Source organism: Spodoptera frugiperda, chromosome 2 (genome assembly GCF_023101765.2).
Source record: "Spodoptera frugiperda isolate SF20-4 chromosome 2, AGI-APGP_CSIRO_Sfru_2.0, whole genome shotgun sequence".
In the NCBI taxonomy this organism is placed as follows: Eukaryota; Metazoa; Arthropoda; class Insecta; order Lepidoptera; family Noctuidae; genus Spodoptera; species Spodoptera frugiperda.
The window spans coordinates 1,218,406-1,237,946 of NC_064213.1; the positions used below are offsets into that span (position 1 = coordinate 1,218,406).

A 19,541-nucleotide genomic window follows, 5' to 3' on the forward strand; every position below is an offset into this window, starting at 1 on the left:
TGGAGTACTGTAGTAATGTATACGTACGGGGTGCACGTGCCACCAGTGCGCGTTGAGGCGGGCCCGTACTGCGGGCGGTATGGTATAATGGAGTACTGTAGTAATGTATACGTACGGGGTGCACGTGCCACCAGTGCGCGTTGAGGCGGGCGCGTACGGCGGGCGGTATGGTATAATGGAGTACTGTAGTAATGTATACGTACGGGGTGCACGTGCCACCAGTGCGCGTTGAGGCGGGCGCGTACTGCGGGCGGTATGGTATAATGGAGTACTGTAGTAATGTATACGTACGGGGTGCACGTGCCACCAGTGCGCGTTGAGGCGGGCGCGTACTGCGGGCGGTATGGTATAATGGAGTACTGTAGTAATGTATACGTACGGGGTGCACGTGCCACCAGTGCGCGTTGAGCCGCGCCCGTACTGCGGGCGGTATGGTATAATGGAGTACTGTAGTAATGTATACGTACGGGGTGCACGTGCCACCAGTGCGCGTTGAGGCGGGCGCGGACGGCGGGCGGTATGGTATAATGGAGTACTGTAGTAATGTATACGTACGGGGTGCACGTGCCACCAGTGCGCGTTGAGGCGGGCGCGTACGGCGGGCGGTATGGTATAATGGAGTACTGTAGTAATGTATACGTACGGGGTGCACGTGCCACCAGTGCGCGTTGAGGCGGGCGCGTACGGCGGGCGGTATGGTATAATGGAGTACTGTAGTAATGTATACGTACGGGGTGCACGTGCCACCAGTGCGCGTTGAGGCGGGCGCGTACGGCGGGCGGTATGGTATAATGGAGTACTGTAGTAATGTATACGTACGGGGTGCACGTGCCACCAGTGCGCGTTGAGGCGGGCGCGTACGGCGGGCGGTATGGTATAATGGAGTACTGTAGTAATGTATACGTACGGGGTGCACGTGCCACCAGTGCGCGTTGAGGCGGGCGCGTACGGCGGGCGGTATGGTATAATGGAGTACTGTAGTAATGTATACGTACGGGGTGCACGTGCCACCAGTGCGCGTTGAGGCGGGCGCGTACGGCGGGCGGTATGGTATAATGGAGTACTGTAGTAATGTATACGTACGGGGTGCACGTGCCACCAGTGCGCGTTGAGGCGGGCCCGTACTGCGGGCGGTATGGTATAATGGAGTACTGTAGTAATGTATACGTACGGGGTGCACGTGCCACCAGTGCGCGTTGAGCCGGGCGCGTACTGCGGGCGGTATGACCCGCGGGATGTTCTCGAGCAGGCCGCCGCCCGTGATGTGCGCCACGGCCTTCACGCGCCCGCTGCGTAGCGCGGGGAGCACGCTGCGCACGTAGATGCGGGTCGGCTTGATCAACTCCTCGCCTAGGGGGATGAACAATAGTTATTGAAATATTCTTATAAAATATACACTTATACAGTATATTAACATGTTGAACGTTATGAAAAACGATACTTTTCTTAAAATTACTCAGCACGACATAACCATGCAAATGGGGTTCGCATTTTCAGCAAAAAAAAAAAAGGCACACACTTTTCTTAATAACAGAATGAAAAAAAATTAATACGATTTTTGGAAATAATTTAGCCCAAGCAAGAAACAAGTCTCAATTATGCTATGCAACAGAACGAAACTATACACCATACAAATCTACAAACCACCCATCCATTCCAATACAACCTCTTTAAAAGCTACTCACCTAAAGTCAATCCTTCTTTACTGAAGGGAGCCTTGTCATTGAGGGTGAGTCCGGACTTCTTCATCAGTTTGTGGATCAAACTGAAACCGTTGCTGTGGACGCCGTTAGACGGGAGACCGATGATTATGTCGCCCACCTAGTAATCAATAAATATTTTATTACACCCAACTCTTACTTATGTAGTTCAGTTATTAAAAATTCTATAATAATGCTTAGAAACTAGTAAGTAATTTAAGATATGCTAACTTGCGCAAATATCATTGCGCAAATAGCGACTTTTCGCATTTTGCGCAACCAGTAACATCATAATTACTTTATCTTATTACAACAACAAACGCGTTCTGCGCTCTGATTGGTTAGTTCATTCGAGCCGGCCAATCAGAACACCGAACGAGCTCTCATTTCGATTACTTTATACGTAAAGCGAACTCGTAATAAGGATACAATTAACAAACAATTTATATTTTAAATAAACTTATCAAAAGGAATTTCGAAGTTATCTAAAACACTACTTTGCCTAATAATAGCTATTTTCATACAAACTTACCGCGATGTCGTTGATCTTGGGCAGTATGTGTGACCTCTCGACGACACCGAGCGCAAACCCGGCAATGTCGTACACTCCCGGCTCGTACATACCCGGCATCTCAGCTGTCTCACCACCTGGACCACATATTACAATACAATTAACAAAGTCATTTTGAAATATGCCCTAGAAATTAAAATAACTATCGTGGGTCCAATATAGTCTAACATAATAATATATCTTTATGCTTTTATGGAGAAAAATATATAAATATGTATACATAATGCTAAAACAGGCAAATATTCATACGACCACCATCCTAAACGTAAAGTTTTGGGTAACACTATCTACGTAGATAGGGAAAGAGATTCTTCTCTTACTTGAGGGTTATTTGTGCATTCCAAAGTGTACGCAGAGGGATGCACAGACTTATTAAGACTAGGGGGCACTCGGACAAATTATGAATGGATTGCGGGCCGCCAGAAGTATAGGAAATTAAAGACAATATAGCATTGATAATAATGTAGTAAAATTTAAAAAGAATGCGCGTCCGCCGGCCGCGGTCTCTGCATCCATGGTGTAGCATAAACAAGCAAGTGTACCCACATTTAATAACAAATAACTCACCAATCAAAGCAGCAGAGGACTGGCGGCATCCCTCAGCGACTCCAGAAACAACATTCCTGGCTACATTTACATCCAAAGATCCGCAGGCGAAGTAGTCCAAAAACGTAAGTGGCGCCGCCCCGTTGCAAAGTATGTCGTTGACACACATAGCGACCAAGTCGATACCGATTGTACTGTGCTGGTTTATTTTCTGAGCTATCTTCAGCTTGGTGCCTACTCCGTCTGCTGCTAGGACGAGGACGGGATCCTGTATAAAAAGAAGTTTTAATGTTTGCGAGAATATTATCAGAGTAATTTCATCAGAAGAATACTTCGTTAGTGGGATGTTCACAAGTTTGAGTGCCAAGTAACAGCCAAATCTTAGGTTTGATTTAAGCAACGAATAGTATTATTGTGATTTTATAGGATAGAGAAGCAAATGCGCAAATGAGCAGATAGATAATTTGGTGGACGGAGCTACTCTGGAGGAGCTACAAGTACGTTGCTGGCCTTCTGGAAAAATATATTTTTTGGTACTTCGTTCTCAGTAATACAGCAGAGATGGTAAAGAAAGTGCATACCTTGTATTCTTCTTCAACAGCCTTCAGTTGGAAGCAGCCGCCGAAACCTCCGAGTCCACCGAGCACTCCTGAACGAGATGTAGACCTGCACAAAAATAATATAGATCAATAATAAAGATCTACAAATATCACCACTCTTCGCACGGTTTTGATAAGAGCTGCTGTTTTTTTTTTTAATAAAGAATATAAAAAAGAAAGTTTGCCGTATTAGAACTCGAAACGGGATATTTACCATGGATCACGGATGAAGTTCATCCGTGATCATCAAATCCGTGATCAGTTCATCCGTGATCATGACGCTTGCAACAGTGACAAGTGACTACAGCAGGCCAACAGCGTTCTCTCATAAATCTGAACCTTCTATCTCTAACCCCCCTTGCTAAGTGTGAAGATTATTGCAAACCCCTCTTTTTTACAAGAGATTATAAATACCAGTCACACATACCTTGCCAAAGGCTTAATAAGAGACACAAGAGAGTCTCCAGCCTCGATGTCCACTCCACTGTCCTTGTAGGAGAGTGACTTCTGAGGAGACGCCCTGTCTCCGGCCACGTACGGGGATGTGAGGGGATGCATCGCTTCCTTGAAGTTTTCGACGACCACTTGGTGTCCTCCTGGTGGAAATTATTAGTAAATCTTAATTGTGACGTCATTTTAACAATTTAAACCTTATTACTTCTACATAGAACTCAAAATACCAAATCGTTTCCTTACCTATAGCCTTGACGACACGACTTTGAGCTCTATAACCGTCTACATAAGTCTCAAAATCCCACATACCTTCCTTGCCCATGGCTTCCACGACGCCTACGACTGCGATCTCTTCGTCCACAGAGTCCAGTAACTCCTTGACACAGACTGGGTCCACGATCACCACCATACCGACTCCGCAGTTGAAGGTACGGAGCATCTCGAAGTCCGATACCACTCCTGGGGATGAAGACTTTATTTTAGAGGCAGTAAGGTGCAATTTGGAATAATGTGTAAGTGAATTTATTAATAGGTTTGAGTCTTGCATCAATTTTGATGATTTTTGGTTACAATTCCGCCTTAAATAGAATCTATTTAGTTTAAGGTAGTTTTTGTCTGAATGTAACTGATATATTTCCCACGTGCTTCTACGTGTTTATTAAAATGAGTTAAGCCATAACTGACTTAATTGTTTAATAAGTTCATTTTTCAAATTACGTTCATAAGCTTAAGTACACCACGAAGTTAAGTGAGTCCATACCATTAACCCTCCCATACCTAACATCGACATATACTCGGTGGTTTCATACCATTAATCAAAACCTAACATAAACATATTAACAAATGAAATTCAACCTTAACCCCCTACCTCTAAGATCCAAAACCCAACATACCTTTAGCCTGCAGCCATCCGAAGACCGGCTTAATATTAAACTTAGTAGCGTCCAACTTCACTTTGATGCCTGGAGGTAGGATCCTGGGAATGTTCTCCAGTAGGCCTCCGCCGGTGATATGGGCGAGGCCTTTGATGAGCTGCTTCTTAATGGCCGGGAGTAGCGCCTTCACGTAGATACCAGTGGGGACTAGGAACTCTTCACCGTAGGACTTGTTTGTGGTGCTGAAGGCTGCTGGTTCGTTGTATCTGGATGGGAGATGGTTTTTTAATATAGGATACTGAGGTAAGGGCCCTAAAGATCACCTGATGGTATGTGATCAGTGTAGCCCACAAAGACCAGAACACCAGAGGAGCTTTTTTTTAATGGGGGGGGGAAATCATCCAATGTCTTCTCCTGCCTCTTATTGACTTAAAAACCACAACGTTCCTACTTCCTGCCCTTCGAGCCGGATCACCGGTAAACCCGCAGAGGAGTTACCACTTTTATGCTAAACCATAGGTTCCCCCCGTAAAAAGATTTCTGTCGTTTCATTTCTAAGCATAGAAAGAAAAATATAAGGCGTTGTCAATGTGACTTATTTCACTTCTTCAAAAAAGTAAAAAGCTTTCGCATATAGTTGAGTTTAAGAAATAAAGACACTACACACTCACTACCATATTTCATAAAACAAGAAAAAATAACACCCATGTATCCTCACCTATGTCCAGTCTCCATCATAATCTTCTGCACCAGACTGTATCCGTTACTATGTACTCCAGTAGATGGCAGCGCGAGCACGACGTCGCCGGGCCGGATCTCCTTGGTGCGCGGGAGTTGCTTCAGGTTGTCCACCACGCCCACCGCGAACCCGGCCAGGTCGTACTTACCTATCTCGTACATTGACGGCATTTCTGCTGTCTCACCACCTTGGGGGAAGAAAGATAGATGTAAAATTTTTGTTCTGCAATTATAGAAGGTATCTCCTTGACTATAAGCTTCAAAATCGTCTTCATCATCTCGTCACAGTTCAATGCTGATTGCTGAACTATGGGGCGTCCTTTATTTGTATAAGAGGAATTTTAGTCGGTCGTCTTTGCATTGTCTATTATGGTGGTGAAAAAATTACATTCAACATCAATAAAAAGTTTAACAATTTTGATGTTTTTAGACAAATAACACTGTCATCTTAATAGACAGAAAGAAAAAAATACAGAACGACACTGTTATTTTATGCCAGCCACATAATGTTATCAAAACTTTTATTATCACTTTCTTTGTTAGCAACCAAGTCAAATTCTGCTTTTCCAAAAAATAACCAATAATTCTGCTTACCCAACAAAGCGCAGCCAGACAGCGTGCAAGCATCAGCGATGCCCTTGACGATGGTAGTGGCGACGTCGACCTGCAGGCGGCCGCACGCCATGTAGTCCAGGAACGCGAACGGCTCGGCGCCCGCGCACAGGATGTCGTTCACACACATAGCCACCAGATCCTGGCCTAACGTGTCGTATTTCTGCATCATTTCTGCGATCTGCAATGAAAGTGGCATTTTATTAAAATGTTACTTAAACATTTCTAACGATTTTTCTCTTAACTATGCGTGTTGGAGTTCGATTTACGGCTACTGTACTTTTGCTAAATTCCTTTCAAATGTAATAATCAAGAAATCTGTACCATTAGTACAGTATGAGTTTGCTTTACGTTCAAAGTAATAGAAACAAGAGCGCTTTCGGCGCTCTGATAAGTTGGTTTTTTCGAAACCGGCCAACCGCACCTCGTTTCGATTACTTTAAACGTAAAGCAAACTCTTACTAAGGGTACTGCAATCTATTTTTTCCTCCTAGTTTAGTCTAGTTAGTATTTATGACAGGTTCGTTAATTGTAAATGTCATACAAGTAGCCACAGAGCTTAATTCATATTATCATCTAATATCTTCATAACCAATCTTTACAAGACTAGTACTTCTCCATCTTTCTCAATCTCTAAAAAAAAAACTTCTTTTAATCCCTCACCTTAAGCTTAGTCCCAACACCATCAGTGCCTTGGACCAGTACAGGGTCCTTCAGGCTAGGATCCATTGCCGATAGTTGGAACAGGCCGCTATAGCAGCCCAGCCTGCCTAGCACTCCTCGGCGATGGGTGGCGGTCGCAATAGGCTCTATCTGGCGAACTAAGGTCGCTGCCGCGTCTATGTCCACACCACTTTGGAGGTAGGAGAGCCCGTTGATTCTGGGTAAGGAGTTGTAGGGCGTTAGTCTGTTGTATTTCGATAATAAGTCATTGTTATATTAGTTGTAAGATTTTATAATGTAAAGCCCGAATACTTAAACGCTACTCAATTTTAAGACACTCTCAAATGTAGTTTCTGTCACTATCAATTCTTTATAAAATGACAGAGATAGCGCGATATTTAAGTACAACTTAAGATTGAGTAACATTTGAGTATTCGGGCGTCAATTAACTAAAAATCACGGTTTATTTAGCTGTGCGCAGACGCGGCGACGTCACGCAGCCTACTGGTTTTGACGTCACCGCGTCTGCGCACGCTGCTCATGATTAAGAGTCCCTCTGTGACTCGAAACTAGTAGAGCTTTTCTCCATAAATTTACGTGAGTAAACCGTGATTTTTAGTTAAGTTAGTATGTTGTGTTTGATCTCGTTGTGGTGTCAATGTTAATGAGTATTTGTAAATGTTGACAATGTATGAAAATAGCTTCACTGACAAAGAAATCCTTTTGTTAGTAAACCGTTTTAATTTGGCTTTAAAATGTAGTAATCGGAATTTAATTTTCTTTACGTCTGATTGATCTGATACTTAGTACACATCCCTAATCTTGATGACCATACAATATAAGTCCATTAAAACCGTTAAACATAAAAATATTTGTATCTAATAGATAATTGTCTCTAGATATTTTGTTTCAAATGATTTGACTCGACAGAATGTATGTGTATTATGCAGTCTCATTGATATGATTGAATTAGGAAACCTTTTCAGTGTATGTGCTACATGTGTAATTTTGATTCTGATATTTAGGAAATACCTTTCCTCTTTTCTATTCACTATATCGTTAAAAAAGCCATAGGTGACAAAAACTTTGATGTTGACAAAATATTTGACATGCTTCATGCATTATTATTTACGTTTTGTAGATTAATTTGGAGTGTTTTAATTAAAATTTACTTCTAAAGGTTGAATAGAGTATTAAACTTCATAAACACTACACATAACTCTGTGTTTATTTTTTAAATATTTAAAAAAGAAAAATCTATTGATTGAGTATTATTCCCATGAAAAAAATATGTATGACATTGTATTGTAATGTTTACCAAAATCATTGTAAGAACATGCGATGCAAACAGGATGAAAAAACAAAACAAGCAACATAAAACGATACACGTTTATTGCAAAAACAAAAGAAAATAACATACAAAAAAATATAAAAAAAAACAATAAAAAAAATACGTTTAACGTAAATGATCCTTACCCGAAACATTCCAATATAAATGCGAGCTAAGATAAATGCAACATTAGATTAATAATCTAATTAATCAAAAGTTAATCAGAAATGCAATTAATTAATCAAGTTAATCATTAATTAATCAGGAATGTAATTAAATGACGCGTTCTTTGTCGGAGGCATACATGCTGAAACAAAATACATAACGTTTTTATGCGCATCATTAAACACATGCGATGTTTTTGTGCTTCAGAAGTAAATATGGATGTGAGAAATTACTTACTAGTTAATAAATAACTGGTGAATGAGCACTTTGGGAAATGAACCATAAGAAAACGCTTTAGGTAAGTATTTTTTTCAAACAATGAAATTGAATTGGTGTAAGAGATTCATGTCTATGCTTGTTAACAAATTGTTCTTCAAAGTCGTGTAGGATATGACGTGATTTTGTGACAGTTAATCCTAAGGTTAAAATCAAATAAATAATTCTCCATGGATGTTACATTCATGACCATATTTACAACCCTATGACTGGACTGGTGATTAACGATCCCAATATGTTTTAGATCCAAAAAATGACAACCCAATAACAACAACCCATATTATACAATAGTATACATACTTGGAGAAGGCCCGGTGAGCGATGTCCTTCCTGTAGTGCGCGCCGGGGAAGTCGACCTGTCCGGCGGCGGCCGTGGCGGCGGCGGCGGCGGCCCGCAGCGACCCCGCGCGGGCACACACCAGCAGGACGCGCCCGCCCCATGTCACTAAGGACCCGTTCGCTCCACGGGCCACGCCGCTGTGGAACACTACCAGTCCTGGCGTGCACTGGACCTGGGTCAGACCTGTTAACAAAAGCCAGGTATAAATATATTTATGTCTGAAAACGTAATAGTGAAGGGAGAAAACGAGAAAACTACCTGGCTAAAGTCAGGCAGGTGACAGTTTCTGATTCCTCCGTAATCAATCTCTACATACTAAAGATTTCTTTTAGAACAAATATTTAACATTGAAATAACAACATTTTTCAAACTTATAGATAGACTCTTCTAAAATACGCATTTGATAATTTATTAATTTGTGCTCTATATTTGACAAGAAAATATTTTTTAACGTTAGACGACATAATATCATAGAACACTATGGCCAATTTTATTAAAACAACTTCGCATTGTCTGTATTACACTAAATTCTGTTACAAACAAATCTAATAAAAAGTATTTATTTGTAGCAAAACTTACCGCTAATAACGCAGCCCTTGGTGGATGTCTCAGGGTATCCCTTGGACGCGATGACGACGCCGACGGCAGACAGCTTGGTGTTCCATGTCACTTGGATCTGGCGTAGGGTGCCTTCCACACAGGCCTATAAGAAAAGATAGATTTAAAAATCTCATAGGAAAAAGTGGAGGTAGCGAATTAGCCTTGAGTATGTGAATGTCACTTAATATACAACACACAAGATAGTGGAACAGAATAGGCGAACAATTTCATTCTCTATTATCGAACACAGATTTAATTGTAGAGAAACAGTAATAATCAGAAAAAATACTTTTCAAATTCAAACATTCAAATCCATTTATTTGCCTTAAAACAACGTGTTATAGGTGTTACAATGGAATTAAAGCGTACATGTTTTGGTAAAGATACATAGCATGCAAATTTATGGCCTAGGTAGAAGTTATATTGCGTCTTAAATCTAAAGTTACTCGATATATGGACTCCATATTATCAACATTCATTCAATTTTAAATCACATTGATGTTTGATGTTCATCCCATTTTAAGCCTTCATATATTTTTTTATATGTAATGGGTCGAAGTTTTGCCACTATCTCGCCTGGTGGTAAGCGAGTAATCTTCTATTATATCCTCTAAGCATTGAATCTCACCTTGAAGATCTTGTAAAGGTCTGTCTCCAGCAGTGTCATGAGCACCTGTGTCTCTGGGTCTCCGAACCGGCAGTTGAACTCCAGGGTCATGGGCCCTGACTTGGTCACCATCATGCCGGCGTATAGGACACCTACAAACAAATACAATTTGTTATGTGATATCACTTCATATACATAAAGTACCAGTTATATCTAATTTGGAACATTATGGTGATTTTCAGTCAGTAAGAGTCTAATCCTTTTGTCATATTCCCACATGGGGTCTCCTATCCGATTTTCCACCTTAATACTGACTACGTTAAGTCGTATTTTGAATTTTATATTCGTCAAACTTAACTCTAGGTTATCACACCAATCATTAATCAACATCAAAATCTTAATTATCAGGCTGTTCAAAAAGAAACCTTAATTCTCAAGCCCAAAATGCATTTTACAACAACAATACTCATTTCACAAGCATCAAAAGTATGTTTTGTCGAACATAAAGAATATAATAATTAATATTATCAACAATTTCTGTTTGACCTATAACATTAAAAGCAGCATTTCGTGATGTAACTACGTCATGTAACATAACCGAACAACATGAATCAAAAAAACAAATCTCTTTCATACATTTTATCTATAACGGAACGCCTTGGCAACTGCAAAACACGCAAACAAACAAACGCAATACTAAAAAACAATTGCTATCCCTCCTATAGCCAATTAAAAAGCGACTTTATCAGTAAGACAAGAGGGTGTATTATCGTTGTTTTAACGTTGTTAATTTAGATGAAATCATATTTATTGAGTATTTATCTAGTGTTAATTGTGCGTCGATGGTTGGTATAAACAATAATGGGTCAAATGCCATTGACATACGTAATACAGTCGGTTGGCGTGACGTAAAACTGAACAGTTTTGAAGGAATGTTTGTAAGATTTGTTAGCGACGACACATTGACATACCATTTCGTTATATAGGTATCTAATTATTTTTTTGTATATTTTTGCATTTGATTTTAAGTGTGGATAAACAAATAATGACATTATCTTGATGTCAGATGTATATTACGTCAATGATAAGGAGTCAGTCATTGGACATTTAATGAAAGACTTCTGATGCAAAGAAGGTGTGACATTAGGCATTAACAGAGTCGAACATGGAATAATTTATCTTGTAGACAATAGACTATTATGACACATAGTATAATGACTTCGCGTCATTTATGATGTAAAAAGGAAAATATCGATATCGATAAATTAGAGCTGTAGACCTAGTCATAGAAATTTCGCAATTGGCCTATTAAAGAGTCTTATCAACCTTAGATTATAAAGTTTAAGGTGCGATCTCCGTGTCAGATAGTTGGAAAAATTTGTACCCTCAGTATGAGTTGTCCAGCTCGAGAGAAATCAACTAACCAATCAGAGCGCCAAACGTGCTCTCGTTTCGATCTCGTTAAACGTAAAACAAACTCGTACTAAGCGCTCTGGTCTTTTCCCATTATTTCTAGAAACCAGCATAGTGTGTAGCCTAGCTAGATACAGTATACATATCTGGCTGCCCTCTAAGACAGAAGTGGTAATATAGTCAGAATGAACATAATCGCATACAGTATGTATGAGAAGGCATTGTATGTCCCGCCTATATTTATAGTATTATCTGCTGAGCCTGACCTCTACTTCAAGACAAGTTCCCGGTATATGATGCAAGTAGTTGTTCAGCGTTTGTATGGATAAATTGTAATCAATCGATATTTCACACACAGAAGTTATGTTAAACTGTTCGTTGATTGTGTGGTCACAAGTGCGACTGCCGGACAAGGGGTCTCTGGTTCGATTCTTTTTTTTTTTTTTTATGGAACAAGCCGGCAATCGAGCAGACGTATTACCTGATGGTAAGCAATCGTCGCCGCCCATGGACACTTGAAACACCAGAGGCGTTACAAGTGCGTTGCCGGCTTTTTGGGAGTTAGGAATTTAAGGGTTGTTGTTCGGGAATCGGGTCGAGCCGGCCCATTCGTGCCGAAGAATGGCTCTCTTTCCGGATTTGCCCGACCCGGATTCCCGGGTCGGGCAAAGTAATACTGGTCTTTTTTCGGTTTTTCGAAAATTTCTCAGTGGTAGTACAGAGTCTGGAATTGTGTCCAGTATATGGCAATAGGCTCACTCCCTATTACATGGGACTTATAACACAAATGGTGGAAAGTAGGTGTGTAAGTGCCGTAATGACCACCTCTGCCTACCACTTCGGGGATAAAAGGCGTGACGTTGCTCTGAAATTATGTTAACTTATAAGTACTAAAATATGATGGAAGGTTAGTCGGGAAATCAGAGGATTGTGTGCAGTAGTAGATGTCTTATGCCTGTTAATTAATTTTGGAACTGTCGACATTTCTTTACTTAAATCAAGAGACAGAATCTGGATCAGGAGCACAAACTAAGATCTTAAGGCATCTTAATCTGATAGAAATATACTTGACGGTTGGCGCGGTGGCTGAGCAACCAGCTGCCAAGTAAGGTGTAGTAAGAGTTCCACAAATTGTTTTTTCGGGTCATTTGTATGTTTTTAAACGCCTTTACGACACAGGAGAAACTCCTAGAGTGGGGAAACATTTTTTAAATACATAATGATAAATTCTTATGTAAACCACACACTATCATTACCCACAATAACTACATACATGAAGGCCAATAAATTGATAGCCTTTTACCAAATAGGGAGGATTAGTACATCCAAAGAAAATTAGCTGCATAACTACTATTATTTACATCTATCCCTAGCCCTTCTTTAATATCACACCATGATACGCAAATAAAAACCCTATACAAAAGGATTAAGCTCCGAAATAGTCTGCTATCGCCCTTGTGGATAACCTACTGACTTATGTTTAAAACATAGGAATTTTCCAACGTAAACGCTTGTTGTTCATACTTAATATCGATAAGGAGCAATAGTAGAGAAATTCGTTTGTAAAATTATTTTTCTATTGAACGATAAAACTGTGATTCTGACGTCATAGTTTATAATTATAATAACTGTGTGACTTATTTGTAACATAACTAATTGTGTACGTAATTTTGTTGAGATTATGAGGCACATAATGCCTTTGAAACATAAATGTAATCAGTAAATACCTAGAGAGCTTAGTACGACTCTGTTTCTATCGTTCGAGATCGAAGCGTTACCACGGTTAGACTAATCACAGCGTGGTACGTCTTCAATGTTTCGATCTCGTTGAATGTAAAACAATCTCGTACTAAATCCTCTATTTTAGTCTAGTCGTCAATACTAATCTGGGGAAGTGAACCCACCAAGACAGGCCAGTTTTTAATCACTTTTAATGTGTACTAGAATCTTCTACCACGTTCCCGTACGTAAGACAGAAAGTAGACCATAATTTACCGTGTTTAATATTTCATCCTGATCCCTTCAGCAGTTTTGACATGATTGAGTAAGAAACATACACACAAACTTTTGCATGTATAATATTAGTAAAAATAATTCATTACAACCTCGAAGTAAAACGGAAGAAAGGCATAACTAAACTAAAGGAATAAAAAACTGGACTTTACATTATGTAATTCATCGTGATCAGCATATTGTATAAACCAGATAACGTTCCTAAAGATGGCAGAGTGCAAATAATGCACGAAGCAGTAGAAACCCGTTACTTATCAACAAGTATACATAATATAGAGCAGTTAATAGATAAAGAAGTTCTGATATCGATTGAATAAGTCTAATGTAGGCAGTGTGAACTGTCACTGGGTGCAATATTATGCTGATGTCATGTTTATGTATTAGATTATGAAATGCTAGTCTAGTACACGAGCACAGTTAAGTACAAAGGGGTATGTACTTAGCTGTGTTTGATCTTACTTGACGAATTAATAATGTTATAACTGACAAAAAAGGAGTATATCTTACTAATATTTTGTTAATGTAGCATGGATTTCCGCAAAGTAACGCCTGATTCTATTCTATATATCCTTACAACATCACGCCTTTTATCCCTGAGGGGGTAGGCAGAGGTGCACATTAGGGCATCCTTATCATTGTTCTTAAATATTATTGACAAATACACAATGAAGAAAATATCCTCATTATCAGGAACTACTATCTACCATGACCAGTACTTCAGTTATTCTGAAACATGAACATTACTCAGTCGAAAATATAACATCAACTAATACAAAGCAGTACATACCAACATATTTAATCCCCTCAGCCTTCAATCCATCAACAGCTCTCTGCAGCACCTGTTCCTTTACATCCAGGAGTTGGTCTGGCGTGATGAGAGGACACGGGCAGTAGGCACCCATGCCACCAGTGTTGGGACCCGTGTCTCCGTCACCAACACGCTTGTGGTCCTGAGCTGGTGGCATCATGGAGACTGTCTCACCGTCTGTGAAGGCTAGGATCTGGAAAAGAAGTAATTGGTGTCGTGATTGTGATGAACTTATACATTTGACCATGAAGTAAGTACAAAAAGGAGATGCCATAATGTGATTGTGCACTGTGACAAAACAAATAGACCCTCCCCAATCATATTATACGTAAAAAGGTGTAAGTAGGCTATGGGCGTTCAGAAAGTGACACAATAAAATGTGGAGAGTTGGCAACATTTCACGTGGGCAACTGCATATTGGAAAATAGAGAAGGGCGTGGTTTATAATGTCTCGCGCTCCCCGTAAAGTGTAACGCATTATGATGTTAAAGGGAAATCCAGTTACGACATCTCCTTTTTAGATTTGTTTCATGCTTATACGCACGTGACGGGCGCAAAACCCACTAGATACCAATTTATCTCTAACTTACATAATCATCAACAAAAATCATGTGTTCTAGATATTCCAAACATCTCAATAATGGTGACCTCTAAAACATCGCACGACAAACAAATATTGTTTTTCTTTTTTATACATTTATCAATAAAAAAAACTGACTAATTACAATAGCTAGTTAAATCATTCCGTTATCGGAACCCCAATGGGTGGTTGAAAATATTTGAAGAATTGACCTCTACTATCAGTGTAGGAGATACGCTTAATATGGGAGATAAACAACCGAATTACGTTTTTGCGACAAGGTATCAGTTTTTAGTGTACTTATGCGGATGCGAAAAATGCATCAAAGTTACTACGAAGTGAAGATGAAATTAACTTATATGTATTACATAGACATATTTTATTGGATCCAGACTTATTTTCAAACTAAGTTTTATTTAGAGGGTTGAAGAAAGTCAATTTACATAATGACTTTAAAGTCCTAACATTACGGCATATGCACCTACCATGTCGTGTCTCTGTACTCTAAGAAAGAATGGCAGAGAATGCCCTAGGCATTAAGTCCGCCTGGTGCTATATTATGTGCAGGCAAGCTAAATATGGCTAAGAGTGAATTCCGACTCCAACTTATTTCAGTGGACTTCAGTTTTCTACTTTTGTAAACCCCCATCTACTTTTATGACTTTCAGTCAAGTAAAAGTAAGTCATATTAGCCAAAATTACTTACGGAAACTTCATCTCCTTCAAGCAGTTCCTCAATCACGACGACTTGTCCAGCTGCACCATATTTAGCATCAGTGAGGATCTCGTCCACAGCTTGGCAAGCCTCCTCCTTGTTGGCTGCTACTACTACACCCTTGCCAGCGGCGAGACCTGAGGCTTTTACCACTAGAGCCGGGAAGGGAGCGCTAGAAAGAAGATTATGAAAAAGGTTATAGAAGAATTCTCTTTGAATGCAATATCGACCTTAAGTTTAGAAAGTTAAAGTGTTATTTTGTAGCGTACGTATAAGCTACTGGATAAGTATATCTTTAGGTAGATTTCAGTTCCTTCGTATAAAAAGCTTAAGTTTGGTATTAATATGAAACACTTATATTAAGAGTGCGCGTCATATGTTATATGAGCTTGATATACAGTATGGATGTATGATAGAGGTCATAAATCATGTACACAACATAATTGTATATCACGCAAAAAATCTATAAATTACAAATAAGGCCCAATTAACCCTTTCCAATCCACGATTTCCCAACAACCTTTATATTCCTAACCCCCAAAAGGTCGGCAACGCACTTGTAACGCCTCTGGTGGATTGCTTACAATCAGGTGATCTGTCTGCTCGTTTAGCGGCTCATTCCATATAAAAAAAAGAAATCCCCCATCCTCAATTAAACAGGGTTCCCCTTAAAATGTCTGTTTAAAGAATTGTAAGGTTATCAGCCATTATAATTGCACGAAGTGGGCCAAGTACAAGAGTTATTTTTATATTGTTTATAATAAATTATAGTGCACTTAATTAACATCCTTGTGATAGTGTCCTTTGACTTAATTAGCGATATCTTCATTATGAAATTGTGAACAACTTATTGTAATTATGGCGTAAAAACTTACAAAGTACCTAACTGACACACATTGTATGGAAAATACGACATAATATTCTTCAGTTACACAAACAGAAACTAGGTGCTTCTCTACCAGACATTTGCTATGTAGCTACGATTACGAAGATGTAATAGCTGACTATTTTCACTAATACTAAGCTATGTAGCTGTGCCAGGAAGATGAACATCTCTGGTGGAAAAACACCCTTAACCAGGAATTGCGCAACAGCCCCTTAAAATTCAAGGTTCGTACACAATGCTTTCAATACAAAACACAATCCAGAAGAAAGAAAAGAAATAACTGTACTGCTCATTCCTTCTTCGTAGGAGAAGCAGAGAGAGAGAGAGAGGAGAGAGCTTACACCAAACAGAGGAACCATCAAAGGCTGCTGATGAATAACAGCATTATTTATCTGTGATTCCCAACACTCAAAAGATATGTCAAAATTCCCGACTAGGTACTACAAATTGGAGAACCCTGACATGTGTCATATCGACCAATGTACAACATCCTGTACCAAAAACCAGATCAAACCAGTTACAACCGTCCACCTATGTACCACTCTTTCACCTACTTATCACTAACGCACTCTTAATATAAACATTAGATATTCCAAGATCTTTGTACTCTACTAGATACAGGTTAAGTATAATTACATAATGATTATTAAGAAAGTAATAGATTACACATGTTAGAATAATCTAGTGTTTATTATAGGACTCGTGCAGTTTCATAAACAGCTGACGTATTGTTCCGGGTTATAGAAATGTGTTTAGACTTGGTTAGAAACTGATTTTGTTGCATGTGTATTAATCATTATCATATCGGCAAACGTTCACTAAACTTTTATCCCTTTGTACCCGAAACGAGCAGACGGATCACCTGATGGTAAGCGATCGCCGTCACCCATGGACACCCGAAACACCAGAAGCGCTACAAGTGCGTTTCCGGCCTTTTGGGGGTTAGGAATCTAAGGGTTGTTGGGGAATCGGGGATTGGGAAGGGGGTAATTGGGCCTCCGGTAACCTCACTCACACAACGAAACACAACGCAAGCATTGTTTCACGTCGGTTTTCTGTGAGGCCATGGTATCACTCCGGTGGAGCACGCTAACTGCTAGACTATTCACGCAAGAAAATTTACCTGCACCGATTACAATTAATTCTATTCAGTATTCTATTCAATCTAAATATATTATTATCAGTCCATTTTCGTTTACTGTTAGTCATCAGCCTCTCTAGCAGCTCATGTCATTGACCTTTGCATGTAACAAGTTCCAGTCACTTTACAAATAACCAATTGCATCATAACTCTTGAATGGACTTCCAGAATACTAGTTACCTCTATACAAAATGCAATTCCCTCCGCAACAATCACATTCAGAGCAATATCGTACGATATATTTTCACTACTCTGACCTCAGCTATTAACTCCAAATGATTGATAGGCAAATATATCATGTGTTATCAGTCGCTTGAGATGCAAAGTGCGTCCAAAGGACAATGTAAGTTACGATTTCTGGGAAGGACTAGTCTAGACGTTACCAGAAGTAGGTAAGGTAAGGAACCAGACTAAGGACATTTGTACTTGAAGATAGAACAAGTACGGTGGAAGAACTTGTCAATTTAAGACTCCAGATACCAGAAAAAGGGTTATAATGTCTCTATCTATACGTCCTTGAAGTCAGACAAATATGATCCTACGACCACTGCATGAGAGTATAGTTTAACTTTTCAACTATAAAATCCTCTGGGACTGCACAATCTGATATTTTCGCTTGGTGTTGAAAACTAGACTCTAATTTAATTAACAAGAGAAAAGTGATTTTAAGATAAGGATATATTAAAAATATTGTTATTATGTTACTTACGTATTAATAAACTCCTTGGCCGCTGCAGCATCAGTGAAGGATTTATGTCGCGCTGTCGGTATCTGGTACTTGTTCATGAAGCTCTTTGACCAGTCTTTGTCGGCTTCGATGCGAGCTCCGGCCTTTGTAGGCCCGAAGCACTTGATGCCCAAAGGAGTCAGGTTGTCCACGATGCCATTGGCTAGAGGATCCTCTGGACCAACCACTACAATGTCGATTTCGTGTTCTTTGCACCATTGTGCTATTGCCTGCAAAGGAGAATATGTTTTAGGTGTTGGTGATTAACGCTGAGTTTTGTTTTCGTTATTTTCTGAAGGTTAATTATGACTCGTTTTTTTTAATAATGGCTTAATTGTCTTTGCCTTTCCCCATGGGAGACAGGCGTGAGGTTATGTAATGTAATACCTAATTTTAAGTTGAGTTTTGAAATACTCGTATGGTATGGCACTACTAAAACACATAACATAGCGTAGCGTAGCAGCACATTGCATCTCTACCCTCTTTTTGAAGAAGACTGCTCACGCTATGCCCTAAAGAACAGTAGCAGACATCACGCCATGTTTACTAAACGAGGCATTTGGAGTAGCGAGTGAACTTGCCCGATGAATACTGAACTTCATGATATGAAAGGTACGGGGTTATCAACGATACACGAGCGTCTATTCAATCTATAAGCAGTTGTTATTGATCGTAAGGTATGTGCGTCGTGTGTGACCGTTTGATTTGACCAATCATTGTGGACGAATTTGTCTCGAAGACTCTCGAGTTTGCAATAACCTGTCTTATTCTGTCTAAGACCTTATGGATTTTTTATAACTTTGTGAAACATACTATATTAATTTTTATTTTATCGGCTTTCTCACGAAACTGAAGAACTCGATTAGTTTCAAGCCAATAAGTTATGTTAGAGGCGCATATTCATGAACTCATATTCATAAAAAAGCATTCTGTGCACACATGATACGATTTCCAAAGGATATACGATTTAATATCATTTAGTTATACCTATTACTTCTACTGAAAAGAATGTTATACAAGTTCCCAAAATTGAATGCAATCATCTGTATGGTATTCGCATAATCGTAGTATGACATAAAAAACGTGTTATACGAACTTATTTGCCACACAAAATCACGTGTAACAATAAGTTTTTCTACAACATAGATAAGTTAAGAAAAATATAACGTAGTATTTTATCAGG

The 19,541-nt window shown here is 39.5% G+C and overlaps 1 protein-coding gene across 3 annotated transcripts in view; it reads right to left on the minus strand.

Annotated features, from left to right (window-relative positions):
- LOC118268814 (trifunctional purine biosynthetic protein adenosine-3) overlaps nucleotides 1-19,541 on the minus strand; it is a 29,943-nt gene that overhangs the window by 6,559 nt on the left and 3,843 nt on the right. The window contains exons 2-18 of one of the 3 annotated variants that reach the window (XM_050703844.1): nucleotides 18,341-18,588; nucleotides 15,596-15,776; nucleotides 14,289-14,502; nucleotides 10,097-10,227; nucleotides 9,448-9,571; nucleotides 8,829-9,051; nucleotides 6,758-6,974; nucleotides 6,077-6,275; nucleotides 5,463-5,670; nucleotides 4,763-5,010; nucleotides 4,179-4,328; nucleotides 3,844-4,009; nucleotides 3,399-3,483; nucleotides 2,839-3,085; nucleotides 2,233-2,348; nucleotides 1,686-1,821; nucleotides 1,172-1,350 (exon numbers count right to left, since the gene is read on the minus strand). In XM_050703844.1, the coding sequence (XP_050559801.1) occupies nucleotides 1,172-1,350; nucleotides 1,686-1,821; nucleotides 2,233-2,348; nucleotides 2,839-3,085; nucleotides 3,399-3,483; nucleotides 3,844-4,009; nucleotides 4,179-4,328; nucleotides 4,763-5,010; nucleotides 5,463-5,670; nucleotides 6,077-6,275; nucleotides 6,758-6,974; nucleotides 8,829-9,051; nucleotides 9,448-9,571; nucleotides 10,097-10,227; nucleotides 14,289-14,502; nucleotides 15,596-15,776; nucleotides 18,341-18,588 (3,072 nt within the window). Of the gene's footprint in view, nucleotides 1-1,171; nucleotides 1,351-1,685; nucleotides 1,822-2,232; nucleotides 2,349-2,838; nucleotides 3,086-3,398; nucleotides 3,484-3,843; nucleotides 4,013-4,178; nucleotides 4,329-4,762; nucleotides 5,011-5,462; nucleotides 5,671-6,076; nucleotides 6,276-6,757; nucleotides 6,975-8,132; nucleotides 8,395-8,828; nucleotides 9,052-9,447; nucleotides 9,572-10,096; nucleotides 10,228-14,288; nucleotides 14,503-15,595; nucleotides 15,777-18,340; nucleotides 18,589-19,541 lie in introns of those variants that run through there. The other 2 variants (XM_050703843.1, XM_035583491.2) reach the window with 2 other exon arrangements.